We start from the raw sequence: 22,923 nt of genomic DNA, 5'->3' as shown, positions 1-22,923 counted from the left end.
GTCGAGGACATGCTAAGCGGTAACCAACATTAGAATCGCTACAGAACACTTCCCAAATCATAATTGATGCTACTGAACGGTGGACTCTTCTGGGTAAGGTTGATTCATTGTAGACCCTAGTTTTGTAACTCGAACACATACCAGGAGGTACAGATGGATCTCTTGATCTACGAGATGCTATGAATGAATAGTAAATAGTCCAAGTCATTCAAGTGGACGCATTACGCGTGTGACATCAGAAATTGATGTCAATAAACAAAAAGGAAGAAATATTGATGTGTATGTGGATGATGTATTGATAAAAAGTAAAACTGTCAAACAACACATAAAAGATCTAACAAAAATATTTAAAACCCTTAGAAATTTTAATATAAAGTTGAACCCCCTAAAATATATTTTTGGGGCCTCAACTAGAAAATTCCTAGATTATCTTCTAACTCTGAAGGTATCAAGGTCAACCCAAGCATGCCTTCTCCTCGAAGCACAAAGGAGGTACAAAGACTGACCGATCGAATAGTGGGTTTTAACCAATTCATCTACTAATCGACCAATAGTGTGCCACATTTTTCAAAACTCTGAGAAAAACGTCGAAGTTCAGTCTTAAGGGTAATAAATTTCTAAGGATATGATACTACTCTAAAAGCTTTATTTTGTTTTGTTTTTGTCGTTTGGGTTTGTTTTGTTTTTTTTTTTGCATTAGCCAATCCCATCTTTATTTTGTTTTGTTTTTTTTTTTTTTTTGTTTTTTGTCTTTTTGTTTTGTTGTTTGTCTTGAAATCCACCGTTCTAGTGTCGCCCCTGCAAAACAGAGTTAGCACATCCTAATAACATGTAAAGTAAATATAAAGTGCAACTTGCCTTGTGTCTTCAACAATCATGCAAAACAAAGTTAGCTTGAGGTTATATCTTAAATTTTCAATTTAGTTGGTTGAATTTGTTCGACAACCCGGTCAAGATGTCTATGGCTCCGTCATCCCGGGGTCGTCAAGGTATTCAGATCTACTTAGTCCGAAAGACAGTTAAACCAGGACTGGAAGATTCTTGTCAGCAACCATAGATTGTGTCATCCAAGAGATCTTTGTATATTTGAAACACTTGGGTTCAAGTTGAGTTCGGTGATCTTTGTTCTTTAGGGTTTGGCCGATGCTCTAGCAGGGGAAATGGTCAGACCCTTGCCCAACTTAGCAAGGGAACATCATCAAATAATTTGTTATCATCGGCATCATTGTCCAATGGCCTCCTCTTAAAGGTTAGTTGCTTCACTCGTCTCTTCTTGGCATGTTTGCTACCCTCAGGATGCTTTCCCCGATCATCGATCACGCCCCATCGGGATGACAACTTTTTGCGGGAATACTCGAAGGATGGATTTTCTCTGCCAACAGTTCAAAGATCTTCCTCAGAATATCATCCATTGGCTCACCAAGGTGAACCTGCCTACCACTTGCCATCATAATACCTTCAACAAGAAATGACCAAAGCTCTGGATAAAAGAAAAGTGCAAGAGTGAGCGCATCAATAACAACCTATTTATAAAATGAAAGTGCACAGAAAACTAGGAAATTTGATTATTAAATATTGATTATGAAATAAATGAATTTAATGTAACATTTAATGTGACATTTCATTTACTTGTTTTATTCGTGACAACAAGAATCTCGAAGAAAAATGAAAATACATGACTAATAAATGGGACCCATGGTCAAAGTATACAAAGATCTAGTTAAAATATTGATCTACTTTATTGGAGTAAAAATTGATGCTTAGCCAAGAGAAAAATATTTCAAATCTCATAGAGGGCCAAACGAAGGGCCGCTTGACTTAGCAGACCGACAAAAGATAGCTTTACCCTAGGCTGAACGAAAGAAAACTCACCACCAAACAAGCGAGCAAGTGAGTCGAAAACTGGAGCAAAGCCATAGATAAGCGTAGTCGAGAAGTTTTCATATCATTCTCATTACCGAACGAATGAACGTGAACTGACGACCGAAAGTCATCATTATAGACCACTAAAATCATTATTAATATATTTATATATTGTACAAGTGACCTTAATACCTCTAAGCTTCTTTGTATAGAATGAGGTCTTAGATGTAATTATGTATCAGGGTTTCTCCTATACCTATAAATATGAGATCATTTCATGATGAAAAACTCTAGATGCTCTAATTTTTATTGTTCATTTCCTCTTCCCTTCTTACTTCTCTCTCTTTATATGCTCCATATCTTGGAAGTGGTTCCCCGAACGCTTTAGGATTCAACACTTTAGTTTTTACACGATCAAATCATTCTCTCACCATTTCAGTAAAAAAAAAAAAAAATGCAAACACATGTTACAATTTATTCAGATTACATTAATTCTTGCAAAAAATAAACATTTGATGCCTTCTCATGGCACAACAAATCCACAAATTCCTTATAAACATCCTATGAAGAAAAGAAAGAAAACAAAAATGTTCATTGCAAATTGATTCTGTGTTCTCCTGATCACCTCTTAATAACAAAACAAAAAGAGAGATGGGTAATTATGGGCCCACTAAACATAAAAACTGTGCTCATGATATTATGTGCTTCTTTCTGCCATTGCTTCCTGCAGTAGAGCTCCCCTAACAAATCGACCCTGCCAAATCCACAGCATAAAATGCATAATGTCAATGCGATTGTTAATGATCCGATTCGGAGACAGAGTTAGGGTTGGCTCTAAATTGGCTCGAATGGATTGAGTACAGGTCGAAATCAGCTCGTGACTTGTTATATTCGATTTCGAGCTAACTCGGCTCGAAATTGAATCGAGCTCAATCCGGCTCGAAATCCAAACAAGCTTGTTCAAATTGAGTTATTTGGATCCGTCCAGCTAATAGCTGATTATATTTGATTATATATATAAATTTTTATAAATAAAAAGTGTTTTGAGGGTCTGAAATCAGCTCCAAAAAATATTCAATCCCGATTTGATCTAGAAATAAAACTAATTTTCGAACAATTAACTATCTTCAAGCTAAAATCAACATGTATGTGTGTGTGTGTGTGTGTGTGTGTGTGTGTGGAGAGAGAGAGAGATTAGACTTGCCTTAATCCGAGGGCGTTGATTTGCATTACTCTTGCGAACCTCATAGCGGATTTTTTTGGAGAAAAGACGATTCCTTCGTTTCTCCTTGTACCTCTGCATGCTCGATTCTCTCGCAGCTGCATCTCTAGTATCCTCCATATCAGCCAAGCTGACCTGCCCCTTTGAAAAATTAGACAATTATTTTAATTAGGAGTGTAAACGAGTCGATTCAAGCTCAAGTCACTCTCGACTTGAGCTTGAATTTGATTAATTTTATTAAATTTGAGCTCAAGCTCCAACTGAAATCTACGGGTTCAAGCCAATAAAATAGCCGGCTCAAGAGCCAACAAATCAAGTCGAGGTTAGCTTAAGCTTGGCTTGTTAGTTCTTTGAGCTCAGTTCATGAGCCACTTATATCGAGCCGAGCTCGAGCGGACCACGAGTCAGCCTGTCTCACTTACACCCTTATTAATCCAATCCAATAAGATAGCAAGCAATTATTAAGTACGTACAATAATTTGGGCGGCGGAGTAGGGAAACTTTGTGTCGCCGGAGAATGGAGAACCGCCGGACCACTCCTTGATAACGCCATCATAGTTAAGCTTCAACCCAAGCTTTGCCTTCAAAATGTCATCTTCCGGCAGAGAGACGGCGCTATTGAACTTTCTCTCTATGGCTTCCTCCAAATCCTCAACTTTCTTCTTCTTCTTCTTCTTGATCTTCTTCTTCTTTGGCTTGCTGTCCGCAATCACAGCCTTCTCCGGGAGCATGCTGAGTGTCGGAACAATGTCCCTCACAGCCACCGTCGGTGACCTCCACCACTCTCCTTCATTGGACTGCCTCAATGCTCCCCTGATGCTTGATGAAATGCCAAAGCAAAACCTAAAACCACCGCTGAGGCCAAAACTCTTCAGACTTGCGAGGCGAGGATCGATGATTGAATTTGAATTGGAAGAATTGAGGCAATCCCAATTGTTTTCTTTGCTCATGGATAGATTTCCCATGATGCTGTCGATGCCTCCATCCTCGGCCTCTTCGTCGAGGATTGATTCCGCATCAAAGTCCGGGGAGCCCGGATCCTGGTACTGAAAATCTGTGTTGCTGTTCATTATAGCGTATTGGGACTTGGTGGGTTTGTGCTGGACAGGGGACATGGCTGGAGAGGGGAGGTTTTGAAGCAGGAGGCCGGCATCGCCGCTAGAAATAGGGAAGGAAGGGATGAGGATCGGGAAAGGGTCGTCGGCGAGTTGTTTGAGATGGAAACTTGATCTCTGGATTTTGGTGGTGGAGAAGAGTTTGGGGTAGATTGAGGAGAGGAGGGCGGCAGCCTCGGCGGAGCATTGGTTTGGCCGTTTCCGGGGAGCTCTGTTTCTCTTGGTGGAGATGAAAAAGTGAGTGGAATTGCTAGATTCTGATAGAGTGGAGGAAGCTGAGGAGTGGGAGGAGCAAGGAGAATTGGGGAGGATGTCTAGGTCGAACCGGCAGGTTCGGCCGCTGGAGCAAGTCAGGCATGAGGACATTGGGAAGGTTGGAGAAGGCATAGCCGGACTTCTGCAGAGTAATTAAAAAGCAGGAGAAGCTTGATTTCGGCTGCTATATCTCAAAAATTCTGTTTGCAACCATAACTGAATCAAAATCCCAGCTTGACGGAGAAGACAGGCTGACAGTTTGTGGATTCCATAACCCGAAAACTCAGAACATAGAAGGAAATAAATGAATTCAGGAGGAGTATCTGATGAAGAATCAGAAAACTGCGGCAATTGGGAAGAGAGGTGACGAATTTCGGATGGATTTCAGAGTAGAGAAAATGTGTGCGCTTTCATCAAGAGTAGATGAAGAGCACGGGCTATGATATATATGGACCACCTTTCTTTTGCTCCCTTGCCATTTTTCTCTTTCCAACGCAAGTGTTTCTTGTCTTTTGTCTGTTGATTTGTACATCATAAATCAGTCATATATATATATATATATATATATATATATATATATATATATATATAGTTAAAAAAGAATGTTCTTTTTTCTTTACGGTTTTCTCAAGTAAAAATTTTTTGTGTTTCTACTTATTATTTTTTTTTATCTGAGTGTGTGCTGAATTTTCTTGTAACACGATAATCTATTAGTCTACCACCACAAATAATTATTACTTTAAATATGTTAGTGATCATACACGAGGAAGTTAAGTTGTTACTTTTTGTTATATTGCAACTTACAAGTATCATAGAATCACCACAACATCATATTTGTTTGGATTGAGAATAATAATATACACATAAATATAATATTAGAAGGCCTTTGCATAGCTTTTATTTTCTTTGAAAGTAAGATATTGGCTTTGTTTTATTACTATTATTATTATATTTTTCTTAAAAGAGAATCTGACGCTATAAAAGGCGAACATGCGATATCCAAAACCAAAAGGAGATTGCTTATAGGGTGACGTGGAGCGTTGCGATTAGCCGGTTGAGATTTTCTGCCCACGTGGCCAAATGCGTATGAGTCACGTGAATGGTAGGGAGAAGGGTGGGGAGAAGTCGGCTGTGATTGGATCTGACTAACGATATGAGCAGAAATTGTCAGGGAGCCTGGTAATTATTTGCGGTGGATTTAGGGCATACGTTGAGTCTCTAGGGTTCAATCTTTGGTGATTAGAAAACGGCTGACATCCACACACTTATAAGATTATCCCTGGGGCGATTGTGAGTGTCAGGATGGGCTGGAATATGCATGGGACAGAATCGTTTCTTAAAATATGTATATACGTTCGGACAAAAGTGTAGATATCAATTAATTATAATAATATTTTATGTTTTCTCTTTTGAAATATATACATGTATAATAAAAAAAATAGTCGGAGGCTATATGAGTCCCGATCATCCCTCTTATGCTTAAGAATTCGAGTACCGCACCCTACACTTGGGGAATCGAACCCCAGACCAAAGGGGACTTACAACTGACATATGGATGTCCGACTAAGTGATTGCAAGTTGAATATTTCAAAAATAAAATTAAAGAGTAGCTGATTTTGATTCAAGGCACAATTATTTTGATGTTTGTTTTGTATATTTAATTTATTATAACTTTTTAAAGTTTTGTTATTTAAATAGGGGTTTTTATATTTAATTCATTATAACTTTTTTTAAGTTTTTTTATTTAAATACGGAATTGTCTAAGTATTTTTTTTTTTTTTTTTTTTTTTTTTAAGTTTTTTTTATGTTACACGATTTCTAATTAATCTTTTAGGAAGTTCCAAATTTTTTATTGATTTATATTATTTTATTTAATCTTATTTAATCATTTTCCCTTGCTTAGTTGTTGATGCGAGTCTAGGGTCAACAAATTAGAGCTTTAAATTTTCTAATCTGACCTCGTCATGATCATTCATTTCGTAAAAGGCCAAAAAAGAGGACTTGATTACATCTACCATCATGCAGCAAATTGAAGTCATTTGCAATAATGGACTTAGCACAAAACCAATAGGAGTAGAAACCTTAACTCTAATTTACTCAAAAAGAGTCTAAACTTTAAGATAATTCTATTTTACATTAGATAAACCTAGTTTTACCTTCATTTCACAATTGAGGAAAGTAGAACCAAATTAAGAGGAATTTGGGGATTACCTTAATGTAGTGTAATTTCCTTATATTTGAGAAAACTGTTATGTTTACCTGAGGCTTGCAAGTTTTTTCTTTAATTATTGAGGTTGGAGGATGAGGTGAAGAAAAATTGAAACTTTTTTAGGCTCGGCTCAATCAAGCTTGGAAGTTCTTGCAATTAGAGGATTCAACTGAGTAAGAGGGAGGATGGAGACAATCTCTATATCTAAGAGGAATGATTTGGATTAGATAATTAAAAATTGTAAGCACTTGTTTGGACATTATGAGGCTTAACCTTTTTCATCCATAGATAGCTCAAGTAGGTGGTGGAGAGTTATAATGTCTTCTTGAGCTTAAAGGTGAGTGACAAAGATTAATTTGAGTTACCCCTTTGAGGCGACTGTTGGTGGAAAAAGACAAAAGGAGAAGGTCTTGATCTCGGGTTTAGGTTTCACCATCGATCTCAGAAGATTTATATCTAAATGTTCAAATGTTTTATTCAAAGGATAATATATTATCTTGAAGGGTAGAAATATTACCTTAAAATGAATCAAAACATTTGGACGAGAAAAATCTTGAAGAGTTATAGCTCTGTTTAATCAAAGAGTTTCATCTATCTTACTTGTGTAAGATAAAATTTATTTTATTCTGAAATCTAGTATTTTTAATAGTGCAATCTCTTATAGTTAATTACATCTCAAAAGTGGTGGCTCCCGAGATTACTCTTAATTAACGTATTGATTATAAGGTTGGTGTCTTCAAGATTGATGTTTTCATGCTTCAAATGAACATACTCGGGGATTGAAAAGATTTGTCTTGGAATTCAAAGAGTTGGAACTTACAATTAAATGGTGATATATCATCAAAATACCCCAGAAAAGGATTAGCCAACTCTGAGAAAAAGGTGTATTCTAGATATTGGAATTGTAATTTTCTTGAGAGAGATAAGATTTGGTGGGAAGGTTGGATTTGGTATGAAATATTTGATTTGAATTGATAGGATTTAGTTTGAGTTTGACTTGAGCTAAAAAGGTCTGATTTCAATTGATAGGATGTAACTTGAGTTTGACTTTAGTTGGAAAAGATTGATTTTGTTTATTAATTTGGGTTGTCGATTTAATTTGAGGGTTTTAATATAATTGAATTATTTACGGTTGAAAAAGGTTAGAAGCTTACCTGAAGTCATTTTGGAATTTATTTGAATTTTGTTTAAATAATTTTTGAAGTTATTTAGGGTTGTTTGAGATTTATTTGAAGTTTGTTTGAGGTTCTTTGAAATTTATTTAAAAATTACTTGAATTTATTTAAAATTTGAAGTTTGGTTTTAAATTTAATAAAGGCCTTGAAGTTTTGAATTTTTTTTTTTAGTTTGAAAAGCTTTTGAAGTTGTTTAAATGTTCAAGACTTTAAAGTTTTTTAGAAATTTTTTGAGGTTTTAATTGCTTGGGATTTTGAAGAGGATTTGAATTTTAATTGTTTAATTTTGAAATGGATTTGAAATTTTAATTTCTTAGGTTTTGAAAAGGATTTGAAGTTTTAAGAAATAGTTAAGTACTGATTGTTTAGGAATTCAAGTTTTGGAAAGATTTTGAAGTTTTAAATTTTTAAAGGTTTTGAAGTTTTAGAGTGGCTTTTGATATTTTAAAAGTTTTGTTTTTGAAAATTTTTTTAAGTTTTGATTGTTTAGAATTTCTTATGTTTAAAAATGATTAAAAATTTGAATTGAGGAAAGTTTGATTTGGGTTGAAGATGTTTGATTGGAGTTGAACCCTAAACTAACAGACATGATAAGCTACAAGAATTTTTATATTAAAGTGTACTTCAAATTATAACATAAACCTAGACACTATAATGAGACTAAATATGTGAAGTAACCTAATTTTTTGGCTTAACGCCTCCAGTCAATATGAACATGACTTTTCACTCTCTCGGGTTTGTCTGTATCTTTAAACTATTAACCAGCCAGGCTGTTAGAAGTCTGCACTTAGAGATGTTTGTATTTTCATATAAAATGCAAGTTGTGATGTTTATGTTTTCATGCCAAAAATGTAAGTTATGATGTTTATGTTTCAATGTGAGAATCTATATTGGGTTTGCATGCCTAGGGTTGGTTGTTCTTAAAGGTTAGATTGTTAGCAAATGATTTGCAAGGTTCACATAATTAGAGTAGGGTAATTTATACAAAAGAAAATAACTTTTTTTTTTAAATTATATAAATTCAAATGTGCTCTAAATAAACTATTTTTATAAAGTTTATATAAATTTAAGGCGAGCTCTAAATGAGAGAAATAATGATGTAAGTTTATGTATGCTCAAATTTCAAATATCATCATAAGCTTATTTTTTAAAAGTTTAAATTTTTAAAGGTGGAGAATAACTCTTAATAAATAAAGTTAATTTTTAAACTATAATAAAATGTTTTTAAAAGAAAACTTAACTGAAATATTTAAAAAAAAAAATCAAAATATAAGATTTTCATAAAATAAAACATAAAAAATAATATTTTCTAAAGAGAACTTAATAAAATCCTTTTTAAAAGAAAAATCAAAACAAACCCTTTTTTTTTTAAAACAAAACCTTAAAAAAAACTCCTAAAAAATTATTTCAAAAGAATATTAAATAAAGAATTTGTCAAAACAAAACAAAAATATCTCCCAGAAGAAAAATTAAATAAAATCATTTCAAAATTAAACTTAAACATAACGTTTTCAAAACAAAATTCTTTTCAAAATAAGATTATAATAAAACATTTTCAAAGTATAACAAAATGCAAATACAATCTTTCCAAAGTAAAACTAAAATAAAATACTTTCAAAATAAAATTGAAATAAAGTTTTTTTTGAAAAAATCTTGAAATAAACTTTTTTCAAAATGAAAACTAAATAAAACATGATAAAAGTGCCAAAATGGTCCCCGACTATGGATGGGTGGTCATTTTGTTCTGGGACTTGTAAAAAGTGTCAAATTAGTCCCAGACTATTGAGAAAAAGGGTTGAAATAGTCCCCTAATTAAAAAAAAAACTGAAATTGAGGTTAAAATTAACGGTGGTGTTGCGGGTCGGAGGGGTATTTCGAAGTTTTAATATTTTACTAACAGATTTGCATACATACCACCAACCGTTTAGGACTTTCATGTGATCGAGAATGTCATGGCTCGCGAGACGAGGTGAGCATAATAAGCGTAACATTATAGGGGTGTTGAGCAGTGAAGATCGTCAAGCATAATGACAGTTAAGGCAAGACCGTCAAGCATAACGACAGTTAAGGCAAGACCGTTGAGCATTTTAGGGGCGTTGGCGAGACACGGTGCGCTGGTTAGGAAGTTCACTTAAATTCATCAATGCCCAATAAGCATGACATTTCAATACACGTAAATTGTCGAGCACTGAAGACAGTTGAACAGTGAAGCCTGTACATGAGGGTTTCGAAGACTCCCGTCCGAGGCGAATCGGTGAGACTATTTTTAACACCCAGAAAAAATATAATTCAAAAAATGCCCCTATTTTAAACACCCTTAACCCCAATTCCAAATTTTGTTTTAAGGGTAGAACTATTACAATTTGTTTTCAGTAGTTTGGAGCTAATTTGACACTTTTTAAAGTCAGGGACTAAAATGACCCTCTTTAAATAACTGTGGCCATTTTAGCACTTTTCTCAAAAAAATATATGTTTTCACGTATTAAGATCAGAAGCAATTACATATAGACAACCAGAAACTTTATATTTGCCAACAAATTACTCTTTGATCGCCACACACATAAACAAATTGGTTTGATAGTTCAAAAAAAAATCACCTGGCTGATTTCTTTGTATATATCAATGTTTCAAGTGATCTATAGATAATTATCATGCATATGACATTACAAAATCATACTTTTTGTTAAAATGAATTTTTGTTTTAAATTTAAATTCTTATTAAAAATAAATTATATAGATCACAACTCATATTTTCTATTTTTATTAAATTTTTAATATTTTTTTATTGTGGCGTAAATAGACCAATTAGATTGTTCAAAAAAATCACATGAGTACTTAATTTATAGATATACCAATATTAAAATTCACAATGAAATCTAAACTCATAATTTTTATTTTTATAAAATTGTTAAGGAATTAAATATGGTAGTTTGAAGACAATAGAGAAAAAAAATCATATATAAATAAGACGGTGAATCCGTGTGAGCATTTAGAATGGAGCAACTCTAACAGCGACGCGTGTTCAGCCGTCACTACCGATTAGAACTTCAGACGACTCATCTGAAGAACTCATCCATACCATTTTCCGCCGCCCCTGCACTTTCATGGCCGCCGCCGGAATCAAGCTGAACCACATCGCCCGCGAATCGCCGGACGTCAAACGCTTGGCTGCCTTCTATCAGGAGGTAACCCACACCCACGGCCTCTCCACCTTCTCACGTCCCGTTTTCTCTTTATCTTTCCTTACGTTTCCCTCCACTCCGTAGGTGCTAGGTTTCGAGAGGATCGAAACGCCCAACTTCGGAAACTTCGACGTTATCTGGCTCCGCCTTCCTCCGGACTTTTCCCTCCATCTAATCGAGCGAGACCCGCAGTCAAGACTCCCAGAGGGGCCCCATGGCGCGCCGCCGGAAGGTGCCGTCGCCGATCCGAGAGGACTTCCTCGGGGTCACCATATTTCGTTCGGCGTCTCCAATTACGACCAATTTGTTAAATCTTTGAAGGCAAGTTTTTCAGATTCATACCAAACATAACGACTTTGTTGAATTAAAGCGATGGTTTTATTTTAGGAAAGAGGAATTGAGACCTTTGAGAAGACGCAGCCGGATGGGAAGACCAGGCAGGTCTTCTTCTTTGATCCCGACGGTGAGATTCTGCTGTTGAACCTTTTTGCATCATACAGCTGCTCAAATGTTTTATCGCACTTCATTTATCATTTTCATTTCGTCTCTTTCAGTTCTTTCAAATCTAACAGAGCCTAATATTCTTTCTCCTTTTCCTTTTCATGCAAGTAATCATAATGCACAGCAATGCGACTTGTTAGAAACCATAGAAACAATTAGTGAGGGAAACTAGAGCTTAGTGCTGTTTCTTTTTTAAGAGGGCGAGATCTTATAACCTCGAGAAATTTCATGAAAACTAATTCAATCCAATGTTGTCTGATCGTAATTGTAATGCCATGTTATCCATATCATCTATAATTCTTATTTGGTGTTTGCATTTGTGTTTGCAAGATGTATCATATTTTCAACTGTGTAGTTCATATATATACCATTTAAATATTGCTATTTGCAGCACTAACACCTCATATTTCAACTCGTCAAGTTGCCACCCAGATATTAAAGTTTTCAACGAAGCCCTAACCTTGTTTGTTGGTTTCATTAAATTCTTAATGATTTTGTCATAACACACACAATTGGATAGAATGGTGTTAGATTTATTAGGATGCATAATACCTGTGGAATATACAAATTCTTGCTATTATGATTTTATAAATTTCACCAAAAACTTGGCCATTTACAATACTAACAAAATATCATCATTTATCAAATTAATTTTCATGCAAACATCGAAATTCAGAGCACTCAGCAAAGCATTAACTTTGTAACTTTTTTGGTTTAAGCATTCTTAATTGCATGGGTTTGTTATTTCATTTTTCAAAATGGTACTAGAATCAAAAATATTTATTGATACATCACCCAAAAATTCATCTGATCAGACATAAGTCTTGTCGCGGTTTGGAAGTCAAGAATCATATTAAGGATCATTTGAAGTTTGGCTTCTTTAAATTTATAGTCAAACTGAATGCCTTAATAAGACAAATAGAACAACACTAATATTACCCAATTTGGGAGCAAACAAACATAGATCAAGCATTTAAAGCATAGATAGAAATTTGAAGCATTATTTGGAAAACTAATTGATCTTTAAATCTTGTCAATTTATATTCAAACTCAGTGCCTTAACAGGATGGGCCTAACATGCTCTATTTAGTTTAATTTTGAAACCATTAAGACACTCAAGCACTCAAAAAATACTTCATTATCAAGAAAATCACTTTGAACATTTTGATAGAGTCTTTTGGTTTTAGATGGTTACTTAGTGAATGTCACTCACAAAATCTATAAATTATCTCTCATCTACAAAACTAAAAAAAGAGAAAACTTGGAAGCTTAGAAAATTCTTGAGCTTTACTAACCCATTATACTAACCCATTAGACCATTGCCACGTGATTTTTGTTTACTAGTCATTGTCATCGAATTGTCGTCGCCTAGCCACTATCATCAGATTGGCATTGCTCATTGCCACCCAACCATTATTTTTGGATCACATTCGCCTGACCACCATCATTGGGCCTTCATTGTCATATCATATCATCACAACCCGATCATCATTGTAAACCTACCACAAATATCAAATTGCCGTCGTATAACCACCATCATTGTACCACCACCGCCAAATTGCATTTGTCAGGCAACCATCATAGAATTGCCATTATAAGACTCTGACTAACTCCTCCATCATTGTCCAATCGTTGTTGCCCGACCTCTGCCATAAGACCATCATTGTCCAATCGCTCCAGCCCGCTCTCTGCCATCAGACCTTCATTGCTCACTTGCTAACTTTCAACTTATCACCTCCTGGTCCTCACTACTCAATAATTGACAAACCATCATCTTCTAGTCATAACTATTTGATCGCCCCTTACAACCTTCTCAAAATTTTCCACCTCCTTTGAGGGTAGCTTTAGCTGCGAATAAAAACTCTTAATCTTTCTTTCTTATTTTTTTAATTTCACTTATATAATAAAATTAATTTAATTGGGTTAGCTTCAATGATTTTTTTTTTTTTGATGAGTTTTTTCATAAAAATTCTTTATTGTTTCATGTGTTCACTTTTCATCGATTTGCATTTAAGACTTTTGAGCAGAGTTAGGATGCAAAATTCTTTTACTCTAGGTTGCAATTTTTCTTTTTAAATGCAACGTCTATAATTTTGATGGCATGTAAAATTTTATTTATATTGCCTCTGACCTCTTTTGTAGAGGTCTAAAATTGGAATATGATATAACAAAATAAAAATAAAACACCATGTCTTGTAGTTCAAGGTTAGTATTGACTTGAGATTGTTGATTGATGGATCTATGCTCGTCGCTGCAAAAAATAGTCTTTGACTGTAGAGGGACTTCTGATTGGATGATGATCATCTCTACTAGATTGTTTTCTTGAAAATTTCATTTATGTTTTGATCTTTATACAATTTTTTTCTTAAAAGCAAAGATGAAGTTTGAACTCCTAATCTGAAAGTATAGATTCAGTGATGTTTTTTTTTTTTCGAGAAGTTTATTTAGGAGTAATTGTATTGGGTGACTTCTTTTAAATGAACACTTAGATAACATTTGGAGTGCTAAGACATTTTAATTTTTCTTGTTTAAACTGATTATAGTTGGAAATGTAAAATTTCCCAGTTTAGTTTTGTGTTTTAAATTTTTGGTAATTTTGCTCGTGTAAGGCCTGTTGTATTGTGAATTGCTTTGGAATTTTTTGTTTTCTTCTTAGGTTACATTCTTCCACTAAATAGTTGTCAAATTCTTGTAGGCAATGGCTTGGAAGTTGGGAGCTGGGGATGCTAATGGGAATATTATCCCACTCAAAGAAGAAAGAGATGTTGTTCATGAATAATGAGTTTCTGTTTTAACACTCATGTGGCCGAAAGCTCGTCCAAATTGGTATAAAGCCTAGTATCACGTATTGGTAAACTAAATCGTACATTTTGTGGGCTTCGTAATCTTATTAAGCAAGGTTTTGACTGTTTTTTGTTATTTAAAAGAAATTAGTTCAGGGCTTAAATATGAATTACAGCTTAAGCTGCTACTTTGTGGCCATTTATTTAGTGCATTTAAAAATTAATATTGGTTATATTTGGAAAGGTGAAGTTTTTTTATATGTTTTAGCAGGATTAAACAGTGGTAATTCTACTCTCCTTATAGGAAAAAATTTGCTTATTAATAGTTTCTCTATTATTTGATCTGCTAATGATAATTTTGTTTTTTCTTCGACATGCCAAACTCAACAACAATAATAGGATGGAAAGGAATTGAGGAACTATGCTTCGAACCAAGCTTATTTAGCATTTTTAACTAGTTACATTTTGGAAAGCATTTACAGGTGTTAAACAATGAGTGTCACAATGGTTAGTTTTTATACTACCCGCACCACCACCACCATATTATGCTCTCCAGTGAGCCCACATTATAGCTCTCTCAGCTCCTCTCCTCTGATGCTCTTCAATGAACCCACATTATGGCCCTCTTTTGGATTAGGAAATCCTTTTTTTATGCTTTCTAAAAGCTTCCTGTTGGCATCCATTTTTGATACAACATATGCAAGGCATCCTCGTTGAGTAACACAACACTATAGTTGGGTTCTACACCACTATAGATGTGCTCCAAGTTGATAGTGGTCAAACTATCATCGCCTCTGGTAGCTACTGCGTTGACATTCGTTCTTGTGGCACGGGGTCGTAGCTAGCTATTACAAATGTTCCTGTGACATAAATCGTTGACAAGGCTGCACCATACGTGTTCATTCCTTAAGCTTAAAGTCCGGAAATATGATTTTTACAATCTGAACCGTCGTGCTCAGTGACACAGGCACGGTTCAACTTCTCGATCTCTTTTAAGACGCGTTTGGGACCCCTACGGAGGTCTTAAGATCGTAATTGCTCATATACGATCCTCTGGAGGTTCCACGAGGCTCAGTCCCCCTCTGACAAGCTTTTCATGATGCTTAAGTTTTTTGGGATTCGGTGTGACCAAGCCTAAACTGGGGGTGGCCATGCCAAGGCGTCCAAAAAGACATCAAATGAGCCATAGTCGACGTCACCACGCCAGATCCTACGACGTAATTACATCACAATATGGGCGTGACCACACCCAAATTTGAAGAGGCGCACAAGTCCTTCGGAAAGTGTGACCCTCGAGGGTGGCATGGTCATGCCGACAGGCAAAACGTCGGGCATAATTATGTTAAGCCTGAAGCGTAGTCACGCCAGACCCCGTTTTGCAACACGTCAAATAATGGTGTGAGCATGCCCAAGCCCAACGTGACCACGCCACCATGACCCATTTCACGAATTTGGGCCGTCGGACCATGATTTTCCACCAGTGGCCCTCCTTTTTTTCTGATTCTCCACCCTAAAATGGTATAGAAAGCATTTTGGGACAATGCTACATGAGGAAGGTGGCTTAGATCGTTTGAGTGGATCCTTTGAGGAGGTTTAACCAGAGGAAAATGCCTCATTTTGAGGGATCGACAATCATTGGTGAGGAGAAATGATGAGAGCAAGGGGAGGATTCAAGGAGCTTCCAAGGAGATTTTTGGTGAGTTTCGTCTTTCTACAAGAGAAGTCCAGGGAAACAATTTACCTTCATTTTCTCCTTCTTTTCCTCCATTTTCTGGTCTTCTTCTTCATCTTCGGCAGCATTCCGACGAGATGAAGAGAAAAGCTTCCTCACTGTTTGGGGAAGGCCAACTCCAGCAACCTACTCATTCTATTTGGTGAGGAGAGCTTCTTCATCACTTGGGAGAAGGAATTCAATCATCTTTATCGTCTCCGGTGACATTCTGACGAGGCAATGAAGAAGCTTTCTCACATCTTTGGGGAAGACGCGATTTGGCGAGGCCAACATTGTCTCCTACCAATAGGAGATCATCTTCCTTGACATTGTTGGACGTTGGACAATCATCGCGGCGGTATAACTTTTTAAACTTTCACTTCTTTTTTCCTATAGCCCCTAGGTCTGGATGTGTAGAGGATTAAGAACTAGGTTTTGTTGTGCTTAGAGAAGACCTATAGGATAGGAATCCATTCGAGGACATCTCCGTTACGAGTTTGAGTGTTTACTTGAGGCTTAGCACCAAAATTCTATGAAAGCTGAGGTTTGGTGAGACCTTGTTGTTTGCTCCGACGGTTTGCTCCGACGGTTCAGTTGGATGGACAAGGGAAATCTAAGGATCGGGTAGACGAAGACACCCCTTTAGTCGTCATTTGTTTGAAACATTCTCTATAGGATTCACTCTTGAAAGTACTTTCCCTTATATTTTTCTTTCGTTTGATTCCATTATTATCGTCCCCCTTCATCCCCCCTGAATTCTCACTTCTCTAGGTCATTAACATGATTTGAAGAAGAGAAGTATTGAGAAAGGACCAATATAATGAAATTTAAGCTTGCAACTCCACGACTCCAACGACATCAAGCAAACGACAAAATTAAGACCAACGACGCTACTTCAAGTGACTCCAGCATCCGTAAGATAATCGTCCTTTGTGACACTTTTACTAGTCGTTATATAATTGTAAGCATGATTTCTTTCATCGAGAGTATTCTTGGAAACCCCTAAGACGTAATTAGCCAAAGGGATACATCCCTTAGAGAGTAGCTCTTGACCCCGGAATAAGAACACCCACTTGAATATCTGGTTGTGGGTTGCTTTCGTAAGTCTTCTTTATGGATATGCTTTCAAGACATTTTTTACCCAATTTCATTTTTTTTATATGCTTTTGGGCTATCACGCAAGGTTTAACTTAAGAAAGTTCTCCACGTATTTTTTCTCATTTGTCTTCATCGTTGTATGTCTCATCTTTTCCGATTTATTTCTTCTCCAGATCATTCATATGATCCGGAAGAGAGATTTACAATGATATACATGCTAATGACTCCAAAAATAAAAGAAAAAAAGTAACCAAAACACACACCACTCGCCCTGTTGTGCATCCATGAGCATAGACCCCCATATGCTTGTGGCAGGCCCCTCTTTAACATGACTTTACGTGCCTACCTCTTGACATCCCTATGTGACGATGCATCAACACCTTGTATGTTAGCACTCTCATTTGCACCCTCACATGCTTGATTTCATAGCATGTGGTATGTTTGTGGTTTTCAATCGAGTCACTGCTCCTGCACACTCATCCTTCAACACTCTCCTGTCCTTGTGGACGGCTTGCATATCAAGCCTACCCGTAGTGTGGTTCTCCTCTGAAGAAGACCACAGTGACCCCAACATCAACATGTCATTCTCCGAGTCACTGCCTCCTTTCCTTGACAGACTCAATCCCGAGTCAATGTCTCCTCAGTACACTCATTCTCCGAGGCACCGCCTCATTGACACACTCAATCTCGAGTCACTGCCTCCTTGAACCACTCATTCTATGAGTCACTACTTCTTCGACACACTGACTCTCGAATCAGTGTCTCCTCATCACACTCACCTCCACTTGTGTTGCATTTGCATGCACCACTTCGCACTGTCGACACATTCGTCATTATTATATGCCCCCATATACTTGTGGCAAATATTTGCTACCTTTCGATCACTCTTACTTTGATAGGATGATCACACTACACTGGATTACTTTGCATCGCATGTGCATCCCCGATGACTCCCCCTTAGTCATGATACGACAACTAGTATTGCCCGCGAGGACGTCTCCGTAGGCAATACTAGCTATAGCACCATGATTAGCACGCGTATGTTGTGATAAGATTCCTAAGGGTCTAAGGGGTTTCACTAGGCTTTTCCTTCTTATGACCTATTTTAAAGTAAAAAAAAAAATTATATTTTTATTACTTATATGCATCATATTTTTCAAATTTTACTTTGAAATTATTTACATCCCTACCTTAGATCATATGTAAGACCAGTCATTTTAAAACTTAAAGTTTTACAAGATCTACATCTAATGAGACCTCTTAGAATCCTTGGATCTTTAGGATGGGGCCGGAGACAACGACCCGTCAAAACATACGCCAGCCTTCTAGCATAACTTTGCACTCACTTAGATGCTATGTTAGGACACTACGTTAGATAGCATGATAGGCTAAGGACTAGGGTGTTAAGTAGTTTTTTCGATGTCCTAGCTATAGTTCTCTGCTAGTTTGATTGCCCTAGCCAAAAATCACCTTTTGTGTGCTTTTGTGTGTTTATCGAGTTTGAGACATGCACACTAATATGTTATGGGTGATTTTCTTGCAGGGGAGTCATGCTTAAACACATACACACACATGTAACAGGGATGAGCAAGTAATGATTTGAATGACTTAATGTTTTTTTTCTGCAGGTGCTACTAAGCTCCTTCGGTTAAACATGACTCATATAAGTTGCATGTAGATAGTTTTTATGCTAAATTTGTTTTCATGCAGGTTGAGTCTTTTTTTTTTTTACTTTTCTTATGTATTTTTTAGAGTCCTTAGGAGAGTCTTGTATTATAAATAGGATACTGACACGGGTTCCAAGATATTACGAGATACCAGACGGATGGAATCACATGAGGGGGGCAAGATTTCGCTTGCTCGTGTCTTGTACTTTAATTCTAAATCTCATTGATGTATGAAATTGGGACCAAGTATGTACTTATGCGGTGTCTTGCTCTTTTTTTCTTGTGATTTTGTCCGGGAATCGTGCAGACCACTTAGGTTCCTTAGGATCTAATTTAATTTTTTTATAAAATCCTAATTAAAGTTTCAGGTCTGATTAAAATTTAGGATTAATACTTTTAATATTTTTCAAAATATGTCTTTACTTTTCTACATAGCATTCGGGACTGATTTTAAATGGGTTGCATAACATGAACATAACCCAAAACATAACTAATAGGGCCTTCACGCTAAGGACTTATTAGATAGATGCATCATATTGCATGTTATGAGGAGAAGTCTTCATATTTCTCCAACTCGAATGACCAAACAAAGTTTTCTACTCAGGTGGTTGTCTAGTGCACTTAAGGTACTAGTGGCATCCCCTACCCAGATTGGGAGTAAATCCTTTGTTTGAAGTATTTTTAGTTTTGTAGCTAGACCTCATTGCTCTTTTCACTCCAGTGGCATCCTCGTCATTTTGGCAGGTATAAGTCTCACATTTGGTCTTCTACCTACATAGATTTATAGGATTAAAGTTATCTTATTTTGGCCTTAAGACTACCGAGATCTCCTTGGATGACACAATTCACGGATTGGTAAGACGAGGGGGTTGTGTTTGGTCGACTACATTCGTGATGATGTAGACTTAGGGTCCATATAGCTTGGGATGACAGATTTGTGTTATCTTGACCCGCTATCTCTATCCGATTAAAATTACTCTTCCCTTCCTTTATTTTCCCCCTTTGAGCCTTGTCGCTCATTTTGACACTTCGTCGATGACGTCTCATTGGCCCCGATTATGGATAGGCCGCCGCCCATTTTGGATATGATGATTACCTCTACCCTTATGGTCCGGTCTTACCTTGGAAGCATAGTGTGGATCCTATGGACGACTCAATTATTTCATAGACCATGGCGTATATAAGCCGTCCTTTGTACGGGATCGTGACATATTTACTCTCTGCCTATATGAATTGGCTTTAGCTTTGAAAGCATCAGACGCTCCTGTGAGATAATCGTTCTTTGTGACACCCTGTACTAGTTGTTATACAAGTGTTAGCATGATTCCTTTTATCAACCTCTAAGATGCAATTAATTAAATGGATACATTCTTTAGAGAGTTGTTCTCAACCCCAGAACAAGCACTCAAACTTCGAATCTTTGGTTATTAGTTGTTTTTGTAGGGTCTTCGTCGTGGATATGCTCCAAAGCATTTTCGATCCGAGCTCATTTCGGACATACGCTTTTGGGCTATCATGCGAAGCTTACTCTACAAAAGTTTTTCACGTGTTTTTTTCTCATTTTCCTTTATTTTCATATGTCATTCCCTTATGATTCAGAAGAGAAATTTACTCGGACAATGAAATTATATGACAATAAATAAGCTCACGACTCCTTAAAAAAAAAGAATGAAAACACATTGAGGGGGATGCAAAGAGTCCATTTAAAACTGATTTTATTGTCGTCTTGGGAACGGTGGCGGTCGCTGGCTGATGCTTCCTGGATCCCGATCGCTAGGGCAAGGAAGGCAACTAGCGGCTTTTGCGATGCAGCAACGAGGGGATCTTTGGGGTTCGATGACCAACCATGATGACAAAGGGTCGGCAGTGAAACGCTCGACAACAATGGCTATTCAGCTTTGCAGGGTGTCTACTTGTTTTGAAGTTATCCACCAGTGGGGCAAAGGTGGCCGACTAGCACGGTGAGGCAGTATGGTTTGACAGCAAGGACGCTCTGGGAGTGAGGCAACCGACCATTTGGAGTTGTCGGCCTTGAGCAGAGGGACCAATATAGTGAGGCCGGCCGATGAAGCAGATGACTGACGGGGAGGCCGACAGTTTGTCTAGCATGTACATTTGATCGATGGAGAAGCCAGCAGTGAGGAAAGAAAAGATTGTAGCTCGAGCTTTGAACCTCGAGCTTTGAACCTCTACATAAACATTAAAATATATAGTTTTACCTAATAAAGATTTATGGCATCTCCACATCCCCATATCCAACCGTGTGATATTTTAAGAAACATTTGAATGGCACCATTAATGGATCTATGAGGAAAGAGGTGTAGTTTCTTGGAGATCGTCGACGACGAGGAATAAATGGAATTAATCCCCTGTTGTGCGAGTTCCCCTAGTGTGTGCTCTTTACTAAAAGCATTTCTCTAAAGAGTTTCTCCTTGGTGTTGCTCATGTTCTTGTTAACAGCACAATCCATGTTTACCGCACCTTTTATGAGGTGTTGAATCGAAAACTGTTTGGTAGATCGTAGCCAAGGAATAGAGCTGGAGAGAGAGAGAGAGAGAGAGAGAGAGAGAGAGACTTGCCCCCATCGGGGGCAAATCAGGGTGTTTTCGGACTTGTTAACCCATTTTATTCTATAAAAATAGAGTTTACTAGTGAGGGGAGCCAAAAACCCCTTTATTTGAATGGGTCCTATTTGTAGATGATAGAAAGTCCAAAAAAATAAATTGCAATATTATTTTTACTTTACAAGAGGGCAATACATCATATTTCAGTGTGTATTATGTCGGGTACTATTTTTTTAGTACAGAGTTATCTATATATACTCAATTTTTATTAAAATTGAATTATTAAATATTTTATTTGATTTTTCGGCGTCAACCTCCAAGCGTCACATTTCGTTTCCTATAAACTTACCTGCACCACCCAATCCACCCTCCATCTACTTGGAGTCTCTCCCATACTCCGCCATACTATACCCCAATCAAGCAAATGAGAAAACTCCATACACACGCGCACGCGCGCACACACAAAAAGGGCCTTTTGCCCATTCGCAAGAAGGTTGCCGCTCGACAGATCCCATTTTCTCCGGACGAAATTTTAAAAGTGACATTTTTTTTAAATTTTATTCTCCTAATTAAAACTGTTAAATTTTATTTTATAAAATTAACAAAATCACCATGTGGCGTGGTGATTTGTGCCACGTCGCTAAAATCACTATGTGGTACGGCAATTTCGCCATGCGGCAGAAATCTCCCTGCCGCATGATGCGGCACTTTCTCTTAATTAATTTTTTTTTTAAAAAATTATGTATTTCCCTATTACAACCTGAAATAAATAAAGACAGCAAGCATAATATAACAGAAATAATACATTCAATTAAAGCTTCGCATCGAAGCTGAATGTTCATCTACAGTCAAAAAATCTTATACAAACAACTCTTAGGTAGCTCATACATACATAAACATCACATGTTCTTACAAACAAGCATCAGGTTCAAGAAACACTACTCAAATCGTCGGCAGCTTTTTGGATTTCCAACTTCTAGATGCAATCGAGATGGAGACAATAAATGACCCTGAAAGCCGGATGACATTTTTGGCCCAACAACAGAGCATGTAGTAGGAAGCAGCAGATCTCTTCGGGGAAGAAATTTTGTCCTTAATGATGGCCAAAGCCTGCATCTCAAAAACATGCAGAAGTAGGAAAAAATAATAAGTTACGCAATCAAAGTAAAGAATTTGTCATGGTTAGGGATAGAAGTTTATTACTAGGTTATATTCAAGAAGTGAAAATATTCAGTTCGAGTTTGATAAAGCTTGAATTACATTATAAGATGCTCCTGCATTCAATTTGAATTAAGTTATTAGTTACAACTGTAAGCATAAACTTACATTTAACTACGTGCATAAATCCTAAGCATAAATTAAAACATATTTTGCATAAATGTCGCATAAAGCTAACAAACAACACATTAAATTCCAATAAGTTACGAAAAATAAAATCATAGATAGAATGTTTTCCAAAATAAAATTAAAAACATCATCAATGCCACAGGGATCATTGTTATCCTAAACCCGTTGCCCATGATGATGGCTCAGCCTCGCCTTGGGCATTGTACCTGTAAGTTACACGAATACTAATGA

The 22,923-nt window shown here is 36.7% G+C and overlaps 2 protein-coding genes across 4 annotated transcripts; one reads left to right on the top strand and one right to left on the bottom strand.

Annotated features, from left to right (window-relative positions):
- Positions 1-2,368: 2,368 nt before the first annotated feature.
- On the bottom strand, positions 2,369-4,952 carry LOC110030569 (protein CHLOROPLAST IMPORT APPARATUS 2-like). Of its 3 annotated transcripts, none has more exons than XM_020733332.1 (3): positions 3,559-4,950; positions 3,068-3,226; positions 2,369-2,617 (listed from the first exon to the last, which is right to left on the bottom strand). In XM_020733332.1, exons 1-3 carry the CDS (start codon positions 4,585-4,587, stop codon positions 2,561-2,563), a joined length of 1,245 nt encoding a protein of 414 aa, XP_020588991.1. In that variant the 5' UTR covers positions 4,588-4,950; the 3' UTR covers positions 2,369-2,560. The 3 variants fall into 3 exon arrangements, with proteins under 3 accessions (XP_020588991.1, XP_020588993.1, XP_020588994.1); XM_020733334.1 differs by having other exon boundaries at positions 3,068-3,220; XM_020733335.1 differs by lacking the exon at positions 2,369-2,617 and having other exon boundaries at positions 3,133-3,215; positions 3,559-4,952.
- Positions 4,953-10,825: 5,873 nt separating this feature from the next.
- On the top strand, positions 10,826-14,274 carry LOC110030595. Its single transcript, XM_020733375.1, has 4 exons — positions 10,826-11,024; positions 11,106-11,342; positions 11,409-11,484; positions 14,218-14,274. Exons 1-4 carry the CDS (start codon positions 10,944-10,946, stop codon positions 14,250-14,252), a joined length of 429 nt encoding a protein of 142 aa, XP_020589034.1. The 5' UTR covers positions 10,826-10,943; the 3' UTR covers positions 14,253-14,274.
- The last annotated feature ends 8,649 nt before the right edge of the window (positions 14,275-22,923 follow it).

This window comes from Phalaenopsis equestris, unplaced genomic scaffold (genome assembly GCF_001263595.1).
Source record: "Phalaenopsis equestris unplaced genomic scaffold, ASM126359v1 Scaffold000741, whole genome shotgun sequence".
In the NCBI taxonomy this organism is placed as follows: Eukaryota; Viridiplantae; Streptophyta; class Magnoliopsida; order Asparagales; family Orchidaceae; genus Phalaenopsis; species Phalaenopsis equestris.
This window is presented reverse-complemented; position numbering and strand designations above follow the sequence as displayed.